This window comes from Pteropus alecto, unplaced genomic scaffold (assembly GCF_000325575.1).
Source record: "Pteropus alecto unplaced genomic scaffold, ASM32557v1 scaffold725, whole genome shotgun sequence".
Classification (NCBI taxonomy): Eukaryota; Metazoa; Chordata; class Mammalia; order Chiroptera; family Pteropodidae; genus Pteropus; species Pteropus alecto.
The window spans coordinates 440,432-456,877 of NW_006436637.1; the positions used below are offsets into that span (position 1 = coordinate 440,432).

The 16,446-nt window shown below is 33.6% G+C and overlaps 1 protein-coding gene and 1 pseudogene across 2 annotated transcripts in view; one reads left to right on the plus strand and one right to left on the minus strand.

Moving 5' to 3' along the window:
* On the plus strand, positions 1-114 carry LOC112481092 (annotated as a pseudogene).
* The window catches only part of WDR33 (WD repeat domain 33), an 84,518-nt gene that overhangs the window by 43,076 nt on the left and 24,996 nt on the right, over positions 1-16,446 (minus strand). For both annotated transcript variants that reach the window (XM_006913444.2, XM_015590583.2), the window contains exons 2-7: positions 15,916-16,142; positions 14,620-14,688; positions 13,946-14,050; positions 11,695-11,790; positions 11,359-11,510; positions 9,579-9,676 (exon numbers count right to left, since the gene is read on the minus strand). In XM_006913444.2, the coding sequence (XP_006913506.1) occupies positions 9,579-9,676; positions 11,359-11,510; positions 11,695-11,790; positions 13,946-14,050; positions 14,620-14,688; positions 15,916-16,119 (724 nt within the window). In that variant the 5' untranslated portion in view covers positions 16,120-16,142. The remainder of the gene's footprint in view (positions 1-9,578; positions 9,677-11,358; positions 11,511-11,694; positions 11,791-13,945; positions 14,051-14,619; positions 14,689-15,915; positions 16,143-16,446) is intronic.

A 16,446-nucleotide genomic window follows, 5' to 3' on the forward strand; every position in this document is an offset into this window, starting at 1 on the left:
CGGCCATGCCACCTCGAACGTGCCCAATCTCGTCTGATCTCAGAAACTAAGCAGGGTCGGGCCTGGTTAGTACTTGGATGGGAGACCACATAGGAAGACCAGGCACTGTAGGTGTTAAAAATTTTAAAAATAAATAAATAAATTTTTAAAAAATATATTAACACATTACTTTGAAGTATTTAACATTTAGGGCCTACATAAAGAACATTAAAACTGGGCACTGTTCCATATGACCTTAAGAAAGAAGGATAGTTTAAGTTTTGAAATTACTCAACTTACCATGCTCTTTAATTACTAACAGCCCCTCACAATCATTTCATCAGTCAAGCCTGTATCTGCTACATCCTACCGAAGGGTTTTAGCTTCCAGCCTGCAACAAACTCCACCAAAACCTTGGCAATAGAACAGGTTAGGTTACACCCATCCAGTCTGCTGTCAGCTGGCCAATTTGATGGGATGGGGACAGAGGGTTTTTACAAGGCTCAAACAGGTAACATTAGATGGCTACATTTAAGTCTTGTCTATTTTGACAAAAAATACATAGAATACACTTTCCCCAAGAGCCCTAACTTACTGCTGGTTACGTTACTCATCAAAGATGACAAAGAGAAATGACATTTTGCCAGAGCTATCACTAGCCCATGCAACTTTATTACTAAATGGAGTTAGAAATTTATTATTATGACTAAATTTGGTTAATAGGAAAAAAACTGTTCTTTATCCCCAGCGAAAAATAAATGCTATCCTTATGACAAAGCCTGGACCAGTGTGCTGTAGTGTGATGAGCTGTGAAGACTATTGATTTTCAGTGTATTCAGCATTCCTGTTCACCATGATACCTGGCCATATCTGAAAAAATTAAAGAACTAGGGAATTATTGGAAATGCTGTTTAAGGGACGAGGCCATGTCTTATGAATTATATCAGCAAAAGAACTAAGCACAGTACCCTGACCACAAAGGGAAATCACTGAACATTTGATTCACCTAACAATTAAAATTAAATCTTTAAATGCCTCCATATGAGATCTCATAAAGGTCAATTCTAAGTGCTGAATTTTTTACATTGGAAAACATTAGAAAATCATGACAACTTTGTTTAAACAAGTGGTCATTATTTATACGCTACATGTAATAACTAATGACAATGGATGAAAAATATTTAAATGAAAAAGTAAAATATATTTCTGAAATACCTATTTTTGTCCTTAAAAAGGCCAAATATAAGGAAACAGCTCTAAAATTAGCTTTGAAAATGACAATACTAGCTGACATTGATTGAATGCTCTTTAAGGTACTAGTTAAATGCTTCTCACATATTAACCAAATTAATTCTCACAACTCAGTAAGGTCAGTAATTAATCCCCTTTATACAGTAATGTGACTTGTCCCAGTGTCATACGGCTGGCTGCTAAGAGCTAAAATTGTGACTAACAACCAGCTCCCAGCTACCCATGACTGTAATAATAGGTAATACTATTTCTTTATATATTGACTTTTGTTGTGTTGCTTTTAAAAGCAGAAAACTAGTAAATGAAGCTAATTAGAAAAAAGTAAGATTATTTTCAAAAGAGCACCAAGGCAAATCAATGAAAGGAAATTAAGACAGCTCTACACAAAGGAAAGTGAGATGATAAAAACACAAAACAACAAAATAAACTTGAAGAACAGGAGAGAAAAGAAAAAAAATAATGAAAGTATTTTTGAAAGTCTAAACTATCTAATAAAAGGCTTAGGTGAGAAATAGGCATGAAGGAATCTTTAGACTGTTGAAAACATTCTGTACCTTGATCTAAATGGTAGTGACAAGGGTGTATAAATATGAAAACACATCATATTGTACATTAATATTTCTGTACTTTACTGTATATACTGTGTATAACTTAAAAGTATAAATATTTTAAAATATTTTTTAAAAGATTATGGTGGTTTTGAGGCTCTTTTCACTACTTCAAACAACAGGGTTATAATAAAATGATCTTGTCTCAATAAAAAAAAACTTTGGAGAAGTTGGTAATAATATATCCTATCCACTTAACCTTTTGTAATGTGTCCACGTGTTCGACTTTCAGATTTTTGAGTCTGCCCTAAAACATAAAACTACAGCTAACAGACAACTTAATCTAGGTTAATTATTATTAAATCAAACCGTTCATCTGAAAAGGGAATATCTTCTACAGTTTGCCTGACAGTTGACAAACTAACCATGGCACAATTTCAGCAAAGGGAAGCCTAAAGCTCACACACAACAGCCCATTCTCTTATCTTTCTACAGGAACAAACTTCTGTAATTAAATCCAGATACAATGTTCTATCTATACCCTTCCTATTCCTATATACAATTAAACTCATATACAATTAATCCAACTCTTTCAAAGTCCTTTATATACACAAAAATGACTAAACTTAAGTGTCCCTCATCCAAACTGCAAATTAAACTTCCCTTTACTCTTCTCATGATTTCCAGATCCTTCTCCATTCTGATCATCTTCCTTCTATAATTAAATGCCACCATTCTAAACATCCATTTTTACTAAGTGGGGGAGGGCATGAGACCTCAAGAATTCATACTCATCATCTAAAACCCACCATCATTTTTTATATGAACTCTCATAAATCAATCTAATAAACTCCAGATTGAGGTTGAAACCTAAGTAGAGAACTTTACATTTATTTCTATTTAAAATTTTACATATTTTCTACTCATAAAGTTAAACATCTTAATATTATCTTGAATCCTGACATCTGGAGAATTTGTAGTCTTGAATCACCTATAAATGTGCAAGGCAAGCCATCTTGATTAATACAAAATGTTAAAAAGAACAGAAGCCAGGTAAAGGTCCTACAACACTCTGAATACTTGCCTCAAAGGTAACAAACATCCAATGAATTTACTTTGAAAATGACCTTTCAATCATGCAGTTATAATGCCATGATTCTCTACCATGATCCAAAGATTAGTTCAAAAGATTGCCTATAGTTTGGCTACAGTCTCCTTGACCCCTTCCAGTAATTCTATAAATATAGGGTTGTTTTAACATGACTTATTCCAAATACTGGTTCTCAGATGGAAGCAGTAATGTCCCTTAATGAGCATTTTGTAAAGATTTTTATTCTCTGAGCCTGTATGCGTGTGCACTGGCACCTTTTAAAGTTTTATGTACAGCAGTAATTATCAATAAAATTCATTTCAGAAGAGCAGACATTACAAACGATCATTAGAAAAAGCATTCATTAGGCTTAACAGGACCAAGAACTCCTGCTTAACCTTTGATGACTGCTGGCATCACAGATTACTTTCATTTAATGATATATAAAAATTTCTGTTAGAAACAAAATATTGAGATCCCTGGCATGGAGTTTCTAGAACTCACCTTTGTACTCCTTGGTTCTGCATTCATGTTGATTTCTCTCAATATCTCCTAATTGTTTTAATGTGGCAGAATATGTATAATTTCTACCTTTGAAAAACAAACCTGGAAATTGAGTGGGAATTTCCCACAACTTTTGACAGGCAAAGGGAGATGGTGATGCTAGATGTAGAGAATGCTCAAGGTTCGACTTTGGAATAGATAACTTAAAAAGGAGAAAAATACGTAAAAATATGTACACAGTCCCAAAACAGCAACATCTTAGCTACTTTTTAAGCTATGTATCGTACACTGGAACTTTACATGACATCAGTACTTTTGCCAGTTCAGAACTACAGACAAGGGGCATGCAGTAGTCAGGGGAGGGCTATAATAAAGCAGTGCACTGGGCTGTGGAGAAGCTCTACAATCCCTGCCCAAAGGCACCACAGGCCCCGCTTCCTGGTGTTCCCTAGAAACACATTATTTAAAAACATCGGCAAGTTAATACAGATGGAATTCACAGTGCTAATCCAAGTTACATGTACAAGGTAAAGTTCTAAGAGAACTATATTGAAGTATATTCAAGGGTGAAAAAACACAGAGAGGGCTCAGCAGATTGGCTTTAAGAGACTTCATTCTGCTTTGAGGAGAAATTAAGAAAGCAATTGTAGAGAAGGATAAATGACCTAGAAATTACCATTTCTTCCTTTAAACAGAAATTCTAATTCTGGTCTTTTTATAACTGAAGTGATCACAGAATTATAGGTACTTCTTAGAAATTCCTGAAATATGATTTAAATCAAACTTCGAAATGGTTTTCTGATATATCATAAAAAAGTAAAGGGAAAAAGTGCCAAAAAAAATCTGTTGTGTACTTAACTTCCCTTTTGATGATACCATGTTTTAATCATACACTTTTATTAAAGGACCTACCCACTAACAAGCAAAAGCCTATTATATATTTATCAAATTTTATCATCTTTCCAAAGCTCTGAATTTTAACTTTAAAAACTATCAAAGACTGATTAGCTGGGAAGCTCTACAATAGAACAGCAAATGGAAATTTAAGTCTCACTCAAAATAAATTAAGCAAACAATTATATTTAACAAACGCTCTTTCTGAAAATCAGCTGCCTAAATTATTAATCACATTAATCTGTTACTGTCAAAAAACTGCAATCCTTATATAAAGAGTGTCTGGGAATTGTTCTTGACTCAAAACTGAACATGACTACAGCAGTGTGCAGCTCTGCCATTCCAAAAAAGCCACAAATCTTTTTTCAACAAGTTTTGCCATATTACGTACAATACTTAAAACAAGTATAGAGATAAAAAGAGGAAAGCCCAATATAAAAATCTACCTATAAAAATGTGAATGCAGCATATAAAATGAGTATTTCAGGACCTTACTACACTAATTTCTTCAAATAATGGACTTTAGAAGTAAATAGTAAGTCATTTTCCCTCTCATAATATGCTCAGATAATTATTTACACAGGAGAACCTACTATAACCCACTCCTTTTAGGAGAGCAGAGGGAAAAGAGCCTTAAATAAACTCTTCCTCAAAATATATTCCCCAGAGAGAAAATAGGTGCCCCTATGTAAAATGGGTCCACATGGTTGGCTGGTTGATTAAATGAGATGAGCGTGAAGTGCTTTTAATTTTAAAACATACCATGTTGCTGGAAGGAGTTATTCTGTTATAGGCTATTTTAAAGAAAGCTGAATGTTTCTGGTTTTCATCTTGGAGAGAATAGAGAAGATTTTATGGAATGTTTTGTAAAACAATAACTTAGGTCCTTTCATAAACTACGTAGTTTGCCAATTTTACTTTAGTAAGTTAAATTATTTCCAATAAAAAGCATCACAGACTTTGGGAAGTTAGACTTTGTAAACATGTCCTCACATGGTTCAAACACACACTGCTCAATCAAAAGATCTTTGCAGAGGGAGTTGATCTCATTTATTAAAAACCACAATCATATGCAAACAGGAAAGGATATACAGGGACTTATCAAAAGTACTAATAATGTTCTTTTTCTTAAGCTCTTATGTACTCAGGGGTTCACTTCCTCTCCATGAGTGCTATATTTGAAAACTGAAAACAGATCTTAACCTCCTGAATAAGTCTAACGTCTTACGTCCGTGTTCTATTTGTATAACCTAGTATGTACCTTATAACCCATTTGCAGTTTGAACTACTCATTGTGATTAAATTTTTGTTAAATGTCATACACTGAAAACCTATAACCTGTATGAATAATTTTAAAGAAGAATAGTAAAATGAACTTGAGTACCTAAATGAGCCCTCTACCCACACCCCTCTCCTCTTCTAAACACACTCTACTATTCTGTCATCATAGATCAGGAAAACATTGTTGATTATCAGACACCCATGCTGCTGTTACTTTTAAAATATAAAAGAGGCAGTTAACATAGTGGCTGAGAGTATGAATGAACTATGGAGCCAAACAACCTGGGTTCAAATCTTAGCTCCACCACCTCTTATAAGATATATGACCTTGGGAAGGTGTACTTAACTTTTTTTTACCTTGGTTACTCATCTGTAAAATGTGAAACAAACATTTATCTCATAGGACTACTAGAAAGATTAAATAAAGTACTTAGAACATGGCTGATACATAGTAAGTATAACATGCAAGGTATTGTTGTTAAAATCATGAAGGTAAAACAAAATTCAAGTATGCTAAAACTTGGAGACTGAATTTTTTTAAAGAGTATTACATTTCTCACCAAAATTAACTTGGGTGTTCTTACTGATTCCATATTTTCAACCCTCCTCATTTACATTTGAGCTAGCCATAAGTGATCTGCTTCTAACTCTACACTGATAAAACTACACCTGTAAAACTATCATGACTCCTCTTGTTATCCAAAGTCTTAAATTTGTGAAAATATTTTACATTTCCTACTAAACTTTAAGAAGCATGAATTTAGGAGTCATAACTTGTAAAAGCCTTCTTCTACCTATGGTATGGTAGCATGTATAACATGTGCTAATTAAATAAATTGATTTTAATGGGTTTATTTCACTTGGAGTCAAATACATAAACATCAGTGATCTAGAGGTGCATGTACTCCTGGCACTTAAATGTTATTTTAATCCCAGTCCAAATGTTGAGTGCTGTAATTCATACTAGAAAAGGGTACATGTGTATAAATTATAACAACTTGCATATGGGTAGACATATACATGGTTCTTCTCAATGCTACACTATATTCAATAAGTGTGTTTTTCCTACCTATGGACCAATCATCATGACTTTTTGAGTAGGAAGTCTCCTGACAATAGATCTATGCTCATTATAATCTTAAAAATACAGATTACTTTCTCTTGTGTAACTTATTCCTTTTTTAAGAAGCATAAGAACAACCTCAGGAGGAACACAAAAAGCAACTATAAATCCTGCACTTGACAGTATGGTAGTATGGCTTCTGGCATGCACAGGGATCCTATGTGCTTACAGCTGAAAGACTACATTGAAAAGACACACTAGCTATCTTTAAATATTCAAAGGGCTGCCATGTAGAAGAGAGTACAAGCTTAATTTTTCATGTTCCAGAAGGCAGAACAAGTTGTAAGAAAGCAGATCTGTGATATAAGGAAAGAACTTTCTGAAAATTAGAGCTATCTAAAATTGGAAAAGGGAATTGTGTGAGGTCGTGAATACTCTATCACTAAAAGTGTTTGTGAACAGAAGACTGGTTTTTAGGAATGATGTTGAAAAGGTTTTTGATAAAGAGATCACATGATCACAAAGCTCTCCTTTAATTAAAATGTTCTTGGACTTTCTTAATACTCATCCCAAGTGATGGTCTGATGCACAACATTAACATGCTGCAGACATGCTTATCTGGTCAATGTTACAGTATACGTGGGATACATGAACGTCATTCCTTCATATACGGCAACTGACATTTCAGAGGTTGGAAGGTCCTATCCCTATTCGTTTGACATTGTGGAGTTCCACTATACCCTCATCCTCAACCCACCAAGTGAAGGACAGGAAAATTATAACAACATTGGTTTCATTATTTTATACTCATCTCTAAAATTTAGAAAATTTAGAAAAAGAAGGAATGACATAAAATGGATAATTGGAGTTTAATAACTTGTCTATTATACCACATCTGCTATTAGAACTACCGTGTGGGTGGTATAATTAATTTGGCTTAAAATAGTCATATACTCACTTAGATACTAAGAAAAAATCATAACTATAAAGGAAGTGAAATATTTTTAAAGCAAAAAAACATGCATAAGCTAGAACATAAATCCTAAAAGTATAATGGAAGTTCATTATACTTTTGCACGTTTGCAATTTCCATAGTAAAATCTTAAAGAACTCCATACAAAAATTAAAATTCAACTTTTAATCAATATATCATAATATTGGTGTATTTTTTGTTATAGGCAGGACACGTAATGATTCAGCATCCACTTAACTCAATCCAAATTCACTTGGACTCAAATTTGAAAATATTTAACTGCTAGTTGATATCTCACATTCTCAATTTCCGAGAAAAAGTTCTTAAGCACTATTTATAAAGTTTCATTACCAAAATTTAGTAACACTTCATTTTAACTTGGGACTGAAAATATTATACAGATTTTTTTTTAATCCAAGATGCATAGTGGTTTTATACCCAACTTCACAGTTATTATAGTCCTAGCCCACTGTAAAATTGTTTTTGATAGAATTGCTTTTAATAAATAAAATTATTATTTCCTCTATATTTCTTAGGATTTCAAAGCCTAGAAAAAGTTGTTTATCTTATTTCTGTTTAACAGCTAAGACTTCTACTGATAGTGAAGAAAGATTCACCTTAGTGTAGCAGTGGCTAGGAGTCAAGTGATATGATTCTAGTCCTGGCTCTGAATTAATTTTACACTGAACGTATCATTTAAGATGTCTACATCATGGTACTCACCCATAAAACTCAGATTAGATGATTTCAAAGACTACATCTAGTTCTGAAGTTGTACAATATTATGACCTTCATAATGCATAGACTCCTTCAATATGATAGGTATTACAATACAGTACTATGGATGAATCCACACAAAATGTACAAGGCGAGGATGTTTAAGCAAATGTGATTAAAAGAAATACTAGCTTGAAGTATGGGTTAAATATCAAGAGCATTTATTTTCTCGTCTAGAAAGCATCAACACTATATGCTGCAAATAAAGTTCTAAAAAGCTTTAAGAAACTTATAATTCAACCAAGACAACTCTGCTGATTCTTCAACAAAAAAGGAAATTCTGAGTATGAATTTCTTGACACCCAATATCTGTAGCACCCATACTTCCACCCTGCATTTATGTGTCAGATGAAGCTGTAACTTTTATGGCATACTGAAATCAAGAGTATGGAGTAGAATGTACTCTTGGTTCAATCAGTACAGGTTCAAATTAAGCACTGGAGAAAACTACCTTCCTAGTTAATAATAAACTAATAAGATTTCATTAGAAGTGTAAAAGTTTGTTTCAATGTTTGTATTGCATATATAAAACAATAATTTCCTAACTCTACCTACCACTGAATCCACATAAATGGTGTTGGTGTTGGTATTTCAAGAGCCCCAATTTACAAAGTCTAAAACTAAGCTAATCCAAGTAAAAATATAGATTTCTTCTGTAATATGGAGCAATTCACAGACATTAAACTATGAAATCAATAAAAATAAACAAGGAATCCCTCCAAAGTTTAGTAACAAATGGGCCATAGAGTACAAATGTCATACACTGAAAAACCACCAGCTTTCAGAAATAGCAATACTAAGAAGTATAGCTATTAATATCTCAGTTAATTCACATCGTTAAAAAACTGCTAGAAGAATGTGAGTTATCTAAATAATAGTGTCAGTGTATTGAAGAAAAGTGTCCTGGGTGCAAGACAAGAAAAGGAATATAGCCCTAAAAGATGCATACAGATAAGCAAGTAATTTGGGGGAAAGGGAAGAAGAATACCTGTATTTAATTATAGCTCAAAGAATTCAAAGATTATATTAATTAGTAGTAAAAACCTACAAAATGATTATGAACCAGAGAGTTTGGGTTTCGTTGAAGGCCTGACTAAGATGGTGTCTATGTTAAGAAAATTGAATGGAGATGTAAGTTGGCATTGTGGTATTGTGATGATTTAACCACAAATGCTTTCCCTATTTAAATATTCCAATCAGTACTGTTAGTACACATACCTCGGAGAATTCTTTCCTCATGGCAACGAAGAAAGTCCCAGATTCTAACAGTGCCGTCATCAGAGCATGTAGCAAATTTATTATCCGTGGGTGAGAAACTGTTACATGAAGACACACAGCAGGGGAAAGAAGTCAGCATTTAACAGATTATCTGTGCTTCTCAGACAGGGAAAAATAAAAACAGTGTGCTGCGTTATAAACAGAAGAGGGAAGTATCCAACAGTGAAGACGCCTTAAAGAGAATGTTGTCAGCTAACAATTCCATCTCATCAAAGGAAGAATAGAGCAGTTGCTTCTTATTTTCAATCATCACTATTCAGAGCACTTTACAAGTGTATTATTACTACTACTAATGCTATCCATGTTCCCCACAGTACAATATTTCCTACGCAACAACAGAAAACATGGAGCTGATTTAAGTGTAGAAACTAAATGAATTCTGTTTTTGCAATATTCCTGTAAACATATTTTAAATCACATGGGAATACTGCTCAAAAAGTTCGCATCAGCTTCTGCCTCTTTGTGAAATGATATACTGAAGAAATTTGGGCAAGTTAAAAGACTGGCTACTAAACGTTCCTACATATGATGTTTCTCATTTATTCAAAAGGCCTATGGAAAACTTACACCTTCCTGGCAAGCTATTCCATAAATGTTGCACCTTTTGATGAAAACTTTAACGTAGGGACATTTAGGTTTGTGTTTAAAGCCTAAGAATCTGCTGCAAAGGAGAGAGCCATTATTTTCCTCCCTATGGTGAAAGACCATCAGGTTTCTTATCTAACTCTAAGAACTCCCTTTAACTTTAAAATCCTATGACTAAGAAAGAACCAACTGTGAAAACAATGTATGGGCAGGACACTCCAGCACAGTCTTTGCAGAAACATGTTTTTCAAACAACTTTTGTTAAGATTCTGAAAGTAGAAATGGTGACTGCCAGGGATGATGTTTCTATAAAGATGTCAACCTCCTACCACACATGGGTGGCACAACCATAAAGAATGCTGCTTAGCTTTATTCTGAGGCTGCAGCAATTCTTCAGGCTTGTTTTTCAAACTTTTGTTTTCCAGTTTTACTATACATATCTCATTGATATGCAAAAGTATACAACTGAAAATATTTTAAACTCCACTTATTATACATTTACATAACTGATGTTATCAACAGTGAATCAAAAGAAAGTCCTAGAGTCTTCTTGACAATAATCTGCTTACAGTTTCAAAGCTTGTAGAACCCATACATTAATCCATAAACGTTTGCCACATCCAGAGTTACTTGTGAGAGTTTTTTAGACCTACTATACTTTCCTTTGAAGTCGTGGCATAACCAAGCCAACCAGGTCTTCCCTTAAACTTTTTTTTCTTGTATTTTGTGTGAACTCTGAAAGTGTTTTCGGTAGGCTTTAGATTTTATTCAGTTGTATAATTAAAGACTGAATTCTTTATTTGGAATGAAATATTCTTGTCTTACACAGTAGGTAATAAAAAGGAATAACGTATACACATTATTAACCATAAATGAAAAGAGAAAACCAGTGCAAAATGCGGCAGACAATACATCTCTAACATATTGTAAAGGCTGATACCAGGATAACACTACTTCAGAAAGGTGCCAGAAAAATGGTGAATGTGTGAAAACAAAGAAAAATATTGTGTTTATAGAGTGCAGAAAGTTTCCCAGATTCTGACAGAGCCCATGCATTTCTGCACCCAGAATACACTCAGAGAATAATTTAACCATGACAATAGGGACTACAGAAAATGGTATATTGTGTATAAACCTGGCCTCTCTAATCGCCTCCTTATGTGCCTGGAACATCTTGACGTTGTTCATGTTCGACTGCCAATATTTCACATATCCTCCGTGGTCTGCTGTCAACATCCACATGTCATTATGTGACCAAGTCATGGCCCTCACTGGGCTATCGTGAGCCTGTAAAAACATAAAACATATGTAAACATTATATGCAAGAATATATGATGAAAGGCTTTAGAGCATATATTAACTCACAACAATGATTTGTTCAACTGTAAGTTTAAAATACCAATAAAGCTACTATGTCTTAAGTTCTTCACTGTACCACAGAAAGAAGCTACCATCTGAAGATTACTGTTACCTGTAATATTGTTTCAAAATTGAAAGTGAGTCCATTCCACAAAGTAAACTCTCCACTAGAAGCTCCAGTGACCAACCGTCTTCCTTCTGGAGTCCACTGGAGAAGAAAAAAAGACAGGTTATACAAGTCCACAAATTCTCAACCTTCATTTTTAAAACACACAAAGTCTTTATTTATAAAATATCCAATAATCAACATTGAGTAGACAATACTAACTTTCACTTAAGTGTAGCTCACATTTATAAGCAAGTACTTTGTCAAAAAGAACTTATTAACAGTACAAGGAAAACTCTTACACTTTACATTATTAACTAAATTAAAAATAGTATGTGCATTATGAATACCTTGCTAAGTTACAAAGACCTACACACTCTAAAGAGTATTTCAAAACAAAATCTGCATAGGCCACATTTTCCTAAGATGCATGGCAGACTAACATAGTAAGATGTCCAGTCACGAGAAAATCTCAAAGACTGAAGGATTTCATTTATTATAAAAACTAATGGACCAATTCAGGCAGAAAAGTTACCAGTGTTTTATGAAAACACAGCATAACAGTAAGTACACATTTAAGGATATCAAGGTTATTATTAAAGGTCTCCTCCATTCACAGTATCGAATAGTAACAAGTCTTACGTTGATCTCTCAGGAAAAAAAATATATAATAGTTTCCTAACACTATACCAATATTTTAATGTCACGATTTTCATATTGAAGGGAACCTGTAGCATGTGTAGCAACTCAAAACACATCGTATTTTTCTTTTTATTTTCAAAAGTCTCTATGATAGATTACACACTCATTTTCCCCAGAAGATATAAATACATGAAATATCAATACAACAATCCTATTTTCCAAAATAAAACCTGTGACAAAGAGTTGAAAACTACAAGTGTGCTTATAGAAACAGCAGGATAATTTACATTAAATGAAGACTATTTGGTAAATTACACAGATATAGATGACAGTCTGGCTTTTCATTGCTTACCTGCAGATTATGATTTTTATTATGAATAAAATCCTCCTACTTTCCCAGTTTGTTTTCTGCTATGCATCCCAACCCAGTGAATACAACAGTCAACCAAACTGTAGACACAGGACCCAGTTTTTGTCTTAATACACTGTAATTTGGACTATACTTCTACTATGTGCAAATTTCTCTTAAAACTTTATTAGCTTGAGGTAAAAAAGAAATTTACCCATTTAAGATATAGGATATAGAATGCTCAGATTTTATTCATTTCAAAAAAGGTTTTCTGTGTTAAGAGGATATTAAGATTAGCTGCACATCATACCCCCCCTTTACCAAATTCCATGGCAAATGAAATTATCCTACACACTGGTTGGTTCTACTAACACAAAAGACACTGAAATAAGTGTTTCTTTATTGATGTTTCTATTGCTTTAGGCCTCTAAAGCAAAAAGGAGGCCTCGGACTGACTGCAACATCTTTATGGAGCTCAAACCAGCATCTCTTCCAGCCCTTCTGAGTTCTCTATGCTGTCTATCACACTCCCTAATATCAGAGCGCTAATTTTGCTCATTTTCCACAGTGTTTGCTATTACTATCTTTTCTCTGTCCCATTGTTTTTTAAATTTTTATTTGCTCAACTTTGACTATTAGCTATCTGACATTTCTGGACCCGATATGTGCACTGTTTAACAAATCACAAAAAAGATGATTATACTATTACCTATAGGACTATTAACTGGATGCCTGGGAGACAGAGATGGAGCTTTTTACTGAAAACTCCTTCAAATTTCAATATTTTGAACCACATCCATGTACTATTTCAAAAGTATATTTTTAAAATTTCAGTGAAAATGTTTTGAATACCTACTATGTACCTTCGTGGGACTGACAGTGATGGTCTACCACTGGTCTTCAGCTCTTCTCAGGTATTTTCCTTCCTAATAACACCTTTTCATATACCTTGAGATGCTGCTTTCTAAACAGCAACAAAAGTATTCCTATTCAAAAGGAAGTCTGAGACATGTCAAAATATACAACTATGGCCAGCTCAGAAGGAATTCTATGAAAATTGCAACATGAAGAAAACAATCCATAAGTAATATCTTACTAAAATGTGGATATAGTGGATGAGTATTTGAGAATAAAACTATTAGCAATACACTGATTTTTATCCCAGTTATACATTTAAAATAATGTTTAATTTTCTTTATTCTGTTAAATATATTTGCAGACTAATTCAGGATTAATTTTTCTAAAAATATCCAACAGAATACTTACTCTAACAACAAACACAGGACACTTTACTTTATTTGTTGATGTTCGAACAAATTTTGTTGTTACTGCATTCATAGGATTATTCAACATCCCTATAGGTGGGACGAGCTGTTAAAAAAAAAAAAAAAAAGCATTTTAAGAACTCCTGATTATGCATAGGGCATAAACTAGAAACATGGCAAATGGCAAAGTTACTATTTCAACATTGAAAGACAAATTCAGGACTACATAGGACTTTCAAAAAACTATAATAATTACAATTCATCTATATTAATTAAGAAAACTGACAAACAGTAAAGTTAAATGCCAATTATTACTAAACAAACAACAAAATCAAGTACATTCCCCTAATTATATCTCAAAAATAACATGATTAAACATGTTCACAATAAGTTAAATTTAAAATTAACTTTCCTGTTACACAGACTTTTGTTGGACACTGTTGCTTTAAGCCGCAAATCAAAAGTTCACCCATCATTAGATTAAAAGGAAAATTTAAGTTGAGATAAAAAAATAACCCATGGTTTACACAGATACATTATCTCTTTAGGAATATTTTAATTATAAAAATGTAAAGATGAATATCCATGTTTGAATTTCAAATCACATATTTTTAGGTTCAAATGTCCAAGCAAAGAGGTTGTATAGTAAGCTAGTACGACATATCTTATACTTACGTCATTATAATAACCTGCATCAGGCTGAATTGCCCGCATATCTCTCTGGTCTCTTTGCCATATTCTATTCTGTTAAAAATAAATTAATGAATCAATTGATATATGGTCTAATTGCATTCAACATGAAACTAAAGTAAATATTAACAAAATGTAAGCTGTTATTACATGGGGAAAAAACAGAATTAAAACTTTTGTTATGTCTTAAAACATACATAATAGTTGGTCTCTTATCCTACTGACATTGTTTAGAACTTCCCTCTTCTCTTTACTCACATTATTCCCAACCAATCATCCACGATGCTGCTGTTGACCCCGACACAATCTCACTGACCATATATACCTTAATAAAAGGAAAAAGGTAAGGGGTACAGAGACATTCCCAATTCTTTCAAAATCCTCAGCACTAAACAATTCTTCATATCTTGCCCTTGATTTTCTTAATTCCTCTCAAACTTTCCTAGTCTAGTTTTCCAAATGAAATACATGGAAAAGCCTAGCTCTGTCTTTACCACTGAATCTTTTTCTCCTATGTGCCCACAACATACTAATCATGCCCAATATACTAATAGGTCTTCAACAACACATCTCAGGTAATGAAAAAAAGACCATTTTTCTTCATAGGAAACCAGAGAAGATCAAAATCCAGTTAAAATAATAAGAATTACTGATGAAAAGCAAATCACAGAGGCTAATTCCTAGGTGAAGACAAGTAAACAAAGAACTCAAAAGGGAAAAATGCTGAGCTGATAAAGGTTTGTTTAGGCAAACCCCTACTCTACCTTTATTTGCCATCTCAGAGTTGCTTTCACTCTGTAGGGCTATGGTAGGTACTCAACTCTCAAGCAGACCCCTTTTCCCTAACAATAAAAGCTACCTACTACTACCAGGTACTTGGGGAGTCCCTTGTTCCTAGCACCAGTGTCCTGGACATGCAAAGTCGCTCTTCTATAAACATGTTCTCATGGAAATGGTCCTACGTCGGCAATCTTTTAACATTTCACATACACTATGGGTTTAACAAGTATTTTAAGACTGTCCTAGGGAGTAAAGTATCCTCTTCTGAGGCTTGTTGTGAACCTTTAGAACAAAGCCTATTTCTAAACTGGAGTCTAACTGTAATAATTTTTGTGAAGATGATTCATGCAGAGATTAAAAAAAAAAGTACTGGTGATTAGCCTCATCTGAAATCCCACAAATTCAAGAAGCACAGATATATTTATTATCCTGCATTTTTAAAACTTCCCCCTTTTTAAAATACCAAAGTTTGGTCACCTGAAGCAGATGAACTGGACTTACCTCTAAATACTTAATTACAGACGGATTATAGTCTATAGTTTTTCGGTTTACTGCTTTTCTCATTCGTTTTCCATCAAAGGTAAGTTGCTGCATTGCTTGCTGCTGTGCAAAATCAGGTCGCTTATAAAACAGTTGTCGAGGTGCCTGGTGTTGGAACCTTGGCATATGGAAAAAACGAGGAGGAGAACCGATTTCTGTAGCCATGGTGATGTTTTATTTCTAGGACCCTAGAGTAGAGAAAAAGTACTTTCACTACAAATGTCAGCACTGAAAACATTTGTAAATGAACATTTTTATATATTTTTTCCTAATATGCATCATTTCTAGCTTTTGGCCAAGTTATTTACAAAATGAACTATTAGATTTAATGGCAGAGATCAGTTTAAGCATTTGAAAAAAAGCCAATTCATAGAGTAATTGCTAATAAAAGCATTTGTTGTAAAATTCAGTCTCATGGAAGAAAAAAACCACAATTCCTAACAGCTTGGGGTGAGTAGGTTGTGTGTGTGGGGGGGTGTGGGGGGTGTGTGT